This window comes from Eptesicus fuscus, chromosome 1, assembly GCF_027574615.1.
Source record: "Eptesicus fuscus isolate TK198812 chromosome 1, DD_ASM_mEF_20220401, whole genome shotgun sequence".
NCBI classification, from domain to species: domain Eukaryota; kingdom Metazoa; phylum Chordata; class Mammalia; order Chiroptera; family Vespertilionidae; genus Eptesicus; species Eptesicus fuscus.
In genome coordinates, this window is record NC_072473.1 from 71,068,395 (window position 1) to 71,077,693 (window position 9,299).

Sequence of the window (9,299 nt, forward strand, 5' to 3'; positions counted from 1 at the left end):
TCCAACCACAAGGAGAAGCTATTCCCGGTTTCTAGGATTGGCAGAGGAAAATGAGTGGCAGGACCTGATACGGTCAGGGAAGGAAAGGGGTGGGCCAGCTCCAGCCGCACTGCCTGCCGGGGGGCGTGGTAATAGGGGTCTTGAGCTCACAGGTGACGTGGCCCTCACGTGAGCAGAAGCTTACGCGTTCCTTCTAATCTTCGTCTTTGTTTGGTCGCTTGCCATCTGCCTATTCCCCATCGGGCGGGCGGGCCTGTGGCTAGGGAAGGAGGAGGAGGTAACTGACCAGATCCCTGCAGGTTTATGTGGATGGTCGCTGCCTGGGGGATCCCTGCGGTGTGGGTTGAGGAGGGTGGATTCCACCGGAAAGGAACCGGCGTGCTTTCTAAAAACCCTGCCCTTCCAAGAACGAAAATGGTCGATGTTGCGGGCTGTATTACAAGGGAGACCCCAGCGCAGGAGGGGAGAAACCTTTAACATCCAGGGCCTTGAATCGGGAAGGGCAGTGTATTAGAATTCCGGGCCTTCTACCAATCCAGGATCTCGGGGCTGTGGGTCTGTCTGACCATTTGTCTTTTCGCGTGTCTTTCAGTAGGGCGCTGTATCACTCGGAGCACAGGAACAAAGAATCTGCCCGGGATTCCTGCATGTCAGTGTAAAGGGGATTGCCCCGGCGTCCACGAGAAGAGCGGGGATGGCTGAGGTCCTCCCTTATCTTGGGCCCATTAATGACTCTCCAGCTACCTCCCTGCTATTATATATATAGAAAAAAGGATGTGACAGCCTATCGTAAAAATTGGTGCCTTTAGGGGGGAGGGGTGGGAATGCGTCAGGGAGGGGAATGGTCTTTCCGCCCGTTTTCTATACTTCCTCCTCCCCTTCTTTCCAGTAGTTTCAAAGGGGTGTGGTTTTTGCTGGGAAAATGGCCATCCGCTGGGGGTAGAGCGGTGGCCTGGGGCAGGGCATGGGTGGACGTCATGCAGGAAGAGGGCTGATGTCCGAGGGGTCCTGAGAAGTGGTAGGATTAGAAAAAAAAAAGTTAAAATCCGTTTTACTACCAGGACCTTGAATTCGTATTGGGACTTTCTGAAGTGCCGTTCTGTCCGCTAGCCATCCGTCTGCCAAGTCGCCAGTCTGTGTCTGTGGATCTTGTTGTACCGGAAGGCCAATCCGACCCAAGAGCAGGAAGAAGAGGAACATTGTCCAGAAACAAGTAGGTCAGAGTGAGGATGCTGGAGCTGTTTGAGGGCCCTTGGGGTGGAGAATGGTGGAGACTGCAAACTCCAGTGGGCCTCCTCTGCATCCCCCTCCTTTCCTCCTCTTTATACCATTTCGGAGCTTACAAAAGAAAGTTCTCTGCTGTTATAAAACTGGGAAAGAAGTGGCTGGAAGGGGGGAGGGTGTCACAAGAATTCTGGGGTGGGGGTAGGGAAGATCTTTTTCCAAATTACTTTTTGGAGTACAAAAAGTAATTGGTATTGGTCTGCCCATCACGCACTCAGTCCCAGAGTTGTCAGTCCTTAGGTTTGGTGGAGGCAGAAACTGAGTTGAGGGATGAAGTAAATTCCTCTGGAACAGTGGAAGTTGGTATAATTGGTTGAGTAGGAGTTTTTTGGAACCTTTAAGATGATGGGGGTGGCGGAGGCAAGGGTGAAATTCCAGACTTTTGTTCATTTTACCCCTGTCTGGCTTCTAGACATTCTCAGTCCACCCCCATTGATTTTGTTAGGGAAGGGAATGTGTGGTATCACCTTTGGAGGAAGTGATTTTCAGGGGTGTGGGTGGGGTAGAGGATTGAAGGACATCAGAGATCAGAGGAGGTGAGGGGGTGAGCTAATGAATTTCAAAGCACTGTGAGGAGACGAGCATAACTAGGTGGGAAATACTGGTCTACTCCGAATAGGGCCAGGGATTCCAGAGAGGTACCTATGACCTGGGTGAGGTCATCTGTACCATAAGCTCTCAGCAATCCCCTCCCCACCCCTTATGTATGCATGTTTGCAGAATACAGTGCACTTCCAGGCAAGAAGGAAAAGGAAGAAACTGTCTGAACCTGTGTGGGTATATGTGGAAGGGCCACTACCCCCCAGGACATCTGGAAGGGCAGAGGAGGTAGGGAACTGGTTAGATACCTTAAACCGAGTGAACTGGGGTGAGGTAAATTGACCATGAGGTTGGAGAATCGGGAGGTGGGAAAATTTTTCAAAATTAACTTCCCTGTGTAGGAAAGGGATCAGTGATCTAGCCCTAAGTCCCTGTTACGTCCCCGTTCCTTTGTCTGTCCCCAGTTTAGTCTGTCTGCATGCAAAGGTGCAAAAGGAGGAGACTGAAGCCTCAAGTCTTTCCTTCTTTCCTAGGTGCTGCTGTATCTGCAGTTGCTGAAGAGCCTGACAACTATAGCTAAAGATTCCATCCAGGCTTCAGATAATTCTGAGCCACAGCAAGCCTGCTGTGCCTGGGTTAAAAATTCGGCCCAGACATTCGGCTCAGACATTAGCCCCAGTATGGGTCGAACTCGGGAGGCTGGCTGTGTGGCTGCTGGTGTGGTGATAGGGGCTGGTGCCTGCTACTGCGTATACAAACTGACCTGGGGAAGAGATGACAGCGAGAAAATCTGGGACTACAACGATGATGACGAAGATGAGGAATCTTGTGATATTACAGAAATCGGGGTGGAGACTGAGAAAGGAGCTAATACTGCAGTGGGGGGCAGAGCTAGATTTCAGGGTGACTCAAAGGCCAAAGTTGAAGTGGGCATGGAACTCAAGAGTGGTCCAGATATAAAAGTGGAAGCCCACTCAGGAACCCAGAGAGGAGGTGGCCTAGAGGCCAAGGCCAAGGCCCTTTTCAGCACGCTGAAGGAACAGGCAAGTGCAAAGGCAGGCAAAGGGGCCAGGTTTGGTACCATCTCTGGGACCAGGACTCTTGCATCGAGTTTACCCTGCCCAGGAGGCAGGGGTGGAGGCTGCCACCCCACCAGGAGTGGGGCTAGGGCTAGGAGCAGGGCAAGTGGAAAGTCCAAGGGAAGGGTCCAAGCTAAGAGCACCAGAACTCCAGCTACAACATGGCCTGTTCGCAGGGGCAAGTTCAACTTTCCCTATAAAATTGATGATATTTTAGGTGCTACAGACCTTCAAAAGGTCCTTAACATCCTGGAAAGAACAAATGATCCTTTTATTCAAGAAGTAGCCTTGGTCACTCTCGGTAACAATGCAGCATATTCATTTAACCAAAATGCCATTCGTGAATTGGGTGGTCTCCCAATTATTGCAAAACTGATAAAAACGAAAGATCCCATTATTAGGGAAAAGGCTTACAATGCTCTTAATAACTTGAGTGTGAATGCTGAAAATCAGGGCAAGATTAAGACATATATCAGTCAAGTGTGTGATGACACCATGATTTGTTGCTTGGACTCAGCTGTGCAGATGGCTGGACTAAGACTGTTAACCAACATGACTGTGACTAATCATTACCAAAATTTACTTTCCTATTCTTTTCCAGACTTTTTTGCTTTGTTATTCCTGGGAAATTACTTCACCAAGATTCAGATTATGAAACTACTTATAAACTTTACTGAAAATCCAGCCATGACAAGAGAGCTGGTCAGTTGTAAAGTACCATCAGAATTGATTTCCCTCTTTAATAAAGAATGGGACAGAGAGATTCTTCTTAATATCCTAACTCTATTTGAGAATATAAATGATAACATAAAAACTGAAGGGCTTGCATTGTCCAGGAAAGAGTTCAGCAGAAGTTCACTTTTTTTCTTATTTAAAGAATCTGGCGTGTGTGTTAAAAAAATTAAAGCATTAGCAAATCACAGTGATCTGGTGGTGAAAGTAAAAGTTCTCAAAGTATTGACCAAACTCTAATCAGGGGTCTGTCTCAAATAATATTGAGATATGTTTTTTAAGTTTGCACTTGGGAACAATACACTTTACAAATTCTTTGTTTTTCACTGTGCTTATATGGCATAGAGATACTTTCAGCTGCTATTTTGGAATAATGAATATCACAGATCAATAGTAATGCTGGCTGTGATGGTTGGTTTTAGGCTGGACCATTTTGAGGATGCCAAATGAATACTAAAGCTTGTAAGAACAAAGCACTTAGTTGATTCCATCTTGCTACCTAGATTGAGATATTTTTACTCTTTATCTAAACTGACAGCAAACTAATCATAAATAACCTACACTTTTATATTGGTTTATATTTGTTAATCTTAGACTTGTGTTTTATCAATAAAATTATGTGTTTTAACCAGCAAAAAAAAAAAAAGAAATTTATCATGTTCTTAAGTTTATTGTGTATTTGAGAAGGCAAGATATATGGAAACAAAAAATTATTAACAAAACCAGGAGCCATTCATCATGGCCAGCTGCTTCCTATTAGTGCTTACATGTGGCAGAAAGTTTTGCAGGTAACAGAGTGCAGGGAAAGTTTTAGGAGGAGAGGATGCTTAAGTAAGCTTGGCTTGAGGGATAGGATAAAAACAGGGCAGAAGGGTGTTGGAGGAGGAAGGAATGGTGGGAAGAAAGGAAGGAATGGAGGAAGAAAGGCATGGTGGAGGTGGGAATCCTGCTCCAGAGGGGAGGCTGGCCTGCCTGAGTACAAAGTGTGGAAAAGGGAGGGGTGAGAAATATAGTTGAGCAGTGGGAGTGAGTCGCATTCGTGGAAGGTCCCTGATTGCTTCACTGAGGTGTTTGCATATTACTCCATCCAATCCTGGATGACATGAAAGCCTTTCATGACCCTGGGAATGACAGGATGAAAGGAAAATAATGTGGCTGTTTTGGTGCAGGACGGATCTGAGTTGGGGAGGGGACAGGAGTGGCCACTGAAGATTGGAACACCAGTTAGGAAGTTACCACCATAGTCCAAGTACAAGGTGATAAAAGTCTGAAATGTCACTGCTGGTCACGGGAATGATGAGAGGAAGCAAGTGAGAGACTCTTTGAACGAAAAAGTGCTGGGACCTATTCTAGGGACTACAGGAAGGGACAATTTCATTTTAGAGTCCTGGGGCATTTGATAGGAAAATATACTCTTGACCAATTCTGTTTTTTGTATAAGTGAATACATTAGTTACTATTTTTCCCCTCTTTTTCTTTTTTGGAAGGAAGGGAGATAGAGGGAAAGAAAGGAATATCGATGTGAGAGAGACACATCAATCGGGTGCCTCCCTGACTGGGGCCAGGGATGGAACCTGCAACCCAGGTACATGCCCTTGACAGGGAATTGAACCAGAGACCTTTTGGTACGAGGGCAGGCACTCTAAACACTGAGCAAGGATTAGTTACTATTTTGAAATAAGAAAATGTAATAGCAGAAATAATAATTTTTAGTGCTTTTATCAGATTTCTTTTATAAGGTTGGTTGAGGCAGGGCCTTTATAGAACCATCCAGAGAGCTGTTGGCATTCATATTGAAGATTATCCACTTCTCTCCCAACCTAGAGAGTGGTAAGGGTGTGGGGGGAGGGGCACTCTCAAAGTGTGCTGGTGGGAGCATACACTGGTGCAAGGTCCACTTGGACACATGTTTCAGAAGCTCTCAAGATGTACATGCTCTTTGACCCAGTAATTCCACTGGTAGATATTTATTCTTAGAATTACATCTTTGCTTTCAAAGGGAAAAGATGCAGAAAAATACATTTGGAGAATCTCACCCACTTTACCTGATTGACCAAGCACACTAGCAGCCCTACCAAAATGAAGAAATGTTCCAGAATCTTCCCCATGATGGTACTGCAGCAGATGCTGTTGTAGACCTGGTCTGTGCCCTCTGCAGGCCTCCTAAGGCCTGGCTGCTCAGAGGCCTGTCAGTCATCTGGAGTCACCAGGTGTGTCCCACTGTGTCGGAGACCTTTAGATTAGAGTAATTTCTTTATGCAATCCTCTGAATCACAGGCTTGGAATAAAGTATTATTTCCAATATCATTATAAAAAAAGAAATTTATCCTTAGGAAATAACCAAATAATTGGCTTGTATAAAAGCGTGAAGTGTGAAAATTTTGAATGAGCCGAGGCACTTGGTTAAACAAATTTGGATATGTCTACACATTGAAACATTGTGCGGCTCTTGAAAACATTGATGAACATTTAGTCTCATTTACTTGGAAAAAATTCAGTGTATGATCTTTTTTTCTTTTAATCCTCATCTGAGAAATGAGGATATTTTTTCCATTGATTTTTAGAGAGAGTGGAAGGGAAGGGGGGGGGGGGAGAGAGGAAGGGAGAGAGTGAGGAAGGAAGGGAGAGAAAGAGAAATATCCATGTGACAGAGACACATTGAATGGTTGCCTCCCACTCAGGGAACGGATCTGCAATCCAGGTATGTGCCCTAGACTGGAATCAATTAGAGACCCTCTGGTGCCCAGGCCAACACTCTAACCACTGAACAATGCTGGCCAGGACTTAGTCTAGAATCTTAAGTGGAAAAGCCAGTTAATGACTCTATACGTAGTATATTTTTAAAGGAATATAAAACATTTACATGCATTAAAACTTCTGAAAGGCTATATATTAAAGAATAGTTATAAGTAATGGGATAATGCATGAATTTAATATTGTAATCTTTTTCCTCATCTCTATTTTCTCATCTGTAATATATAGAACATCCCCAAAAATGTATACATACTTTAATAGCTGATAACTCATTCAATTTTGAAAATGAACTCTATGTTAATAAACACTGACTTTATAATCATTCAAAGTATGTATTGTATACATTTTTGGGACACTCTGTATGTTGACTTTTTGGTGTAATTGTTGGGAAAGAAAAATGTTCATTGCAGCCTCAGTTGTAAATGAAATGAAAGAGATGATAGATATAATGGGAGGATAAGTAGAGTTTATGTAGATTTTTTTGAAGCACATATTGAGTGAAAAATTTTTTAGACTAAAAGGGGAGATGTGTTAAAATGATAGTTGTCAAGATGTGGATAAAGAGTTCTTATATCATACTAGAGGCCCAGTGCACAGATTCGTGGACCGGTGGGGTCCCTTGGCCTGGCCTGCACTTTCTCACAATCCGGGACTCCTTGGGGGATGTTGGATTGCCAGTTTTGGCCTAATCCCTGCAGGCCAGGCAGGAGGACCCCACTGGTGCACGAATCTGTGCACCGGACCTCTAGTATGCATATAAGATCTTTGGTTAATCTCTTCCTGCCCTACCCCCTGAGATCCATTAGTCTGTTCCATGTTTCCATGCCTGTGCATTGAGTGAGTGCCCCCTGGTGGTCAGTGCGTGTCATAGCTACCGGTCAAATGGTTGAACAGTTGCTTAGGCTTTTATATATATAGATGATTAAATGAGGCAATGTTTATAAAGTGCTAAAATAGTGCTGGAACATAGTTAATAAAAGTGAAAAAACTTTTTTTAAAAAAATACATTTTTATTGATTTCAGAGAGGAAGGGAGAGTGAGAGAGTTATAGAAACATAAATGAAGAGAGAGAATCACTGATCAGCTGCCTCCTGCACACCCCCCACTGGGGATCAAGCCTACAACCTGGGCATGTGCCCTGACTGAAATTGAACTGTGACCTCCTGATTCATAGGTCAACACTCAATCACTGAGTCACTGCAGCCGGCAAAGTGAAAAACCTTAATTAGCTAAAAGAGAAGGTAGGTAATTTTTGGTTTTACTTTTTCTAAGGTGTCATTTTGCCATCCACTAGTGGCATTTCTGCCAGATTTCTTGAGATATAATTGACGTATAGCTGTAAGTTTAATGTATACAACCTATTGATTTGGTACATTTCTATATAGCAAAATTATTACCACCATAGCATTAGCTACCACCTTCATCCTGTCATATAATTACAATTTTAGGGGTGTGTGAAAACATTTAATATCTACTCTCTTAGCAACTTTCAAGTATATAATATAGTAGTATGAGCTATAATCACCATGGTGTACATTAGATCCCCAGCACTTGTTTATCCTATAACTGTAAGTTTATAGCCTTTAACCAATATCTCCCCCACATGCCCCCACACCCAAGCCTCTGGTAATTATCACTCTGATCTCTTTTTCTCTGAGTTTGGCTTTTTGAGATTCAACATATAAGTGCTATCATACAGTATTTATCTTTCCCTGTCTTGTTTTACTTAGCATTATGCCCTCAAGTTTCATCCAAGTTGTCACAAACAGCAGTGTTTCCCTTTTCTCATGGCTGAATAACATTCAATTGTGTACATACACCACATCTTATTTATCTATTTATCCATTGATGAACACTTAGGTTGTTTCCATATCTTGGCTATTGTGAGTAATGTTGAAATGAAACATGGGCATGCAGATAGCTCTTTGAGATCCTCATTTTCTTTCCTTTAGACATATACACAGAAGTAGGATTGCTGAATCTTTTGGTAGTTCTATTAAAATATATTTTTTAATCCTCACCAAAGGATATTTTTTCATTGATTTCTAAAGAGTGTAGAGGGAAGGGAGTGGGGGGGGGAGAAGAGAGGAGAGGAGAGGAGAGAGATCAATGAGAGAGAGAGAGAGAGAGAGAGAGAGAGAGAGAGAGAGAGATTGATTGGCTGCCTCTCTCATGCACCCCTATCAGGGGTGGGGAACGTGCAACCAAGGTACTTGTCCTTGATAGGGAATCAGACCTCTGACCCTTAGGTCCATGGGCCAATGCTCTAATCACTGAATTAAACCAGCCAGGGCTATTTTTAAATTTTTTGAAGAAGTTCCATACTATTTTCCATAATAGCTATGGCAATTTACATTCCAACCAATGCTGCACAAGAATTCCCTTTCCCCATATCCAAGCCAATACTTGTTATTTCTTGCCTAATTTTTTTAAAATATATTTTTATTTATTTCAGAGAGGAAGGGAGAGGGAGAGAGTGATAGAAACATCAATGATGAGAGAGAATAATTGATTGGCTGCCTTCTGCACACCCCATACTGGGGATCAAGCCTGCAACTTGGGCATATGCCCTGACGGGGAATTGAATGGTGACCTCGTGATTCATAGGTTGACATTCAACCACTGAGCCATTCCAGCCAGGCTCTTGCCTTCTTGATGATACCCATCATAAAAGGTGTGAGGTGATATTTCATTGTGGTTTTGATTTGCATTTTCCTGGTGATTAGTAATGTTGAGCACCTTTTTGTGTACCCGTTGGCCTCATGGAATTGAATAAATAAACTGTTGAAATAAATCCTCTGAGAAATAGGGTATTTGTTTACCTCTAAGAACTGGAAATGCTTCTTCAATGCAATGTCATCAATTTTTAAAACATTCCTGATGCCTGGGTGATGTTACTGTGGTTTAGAC

At 43.3% G+C, this 9,299-nt stretch overlaps 1 protein-coding gene across 2 annotated transcripts; it reads left to right on the top strand.

The window, feature by feature from the left end:
• The first annotated feature begins 245 nt into the window (after positions 1-245).
• On the top strand, positions 246-4,190 carry ARMCX1 (armadillo repeat containing X-linked 1). Of its 2 annotated transcripts, XM_008156559.3 has the most exons (4): positions 246-277; positions 593-649; positions 1,111-1,213; positions 2,358-4,190. In XM_008156559.3, the coding sequence occupies exon 4, from the start codon at positions 2,505-2,507 to the stop codon at positions 3,873-3,875; it is 1,371 nt and encodes a 456-aa protein (XP_008154781.2). In that variant the 5' UTR covers positions 246-277; positions 593-649; positions 1,111-1,213; positions 2,358-2,504; the 3' UTR covers positions 3,876-4,190. The 2 variants fall into 2 exon arrangements, with proteins under 2 accessions (XP_008154781.2, XP_054572816.1); XM_054716841.1 differs by lacking the exons at positions 246-277; positions 593-649 and having other exon boundaries at positions 1,093-1,213.
• Positions 4,191-9,299: the final 5,109 nt, after the last annotated feature.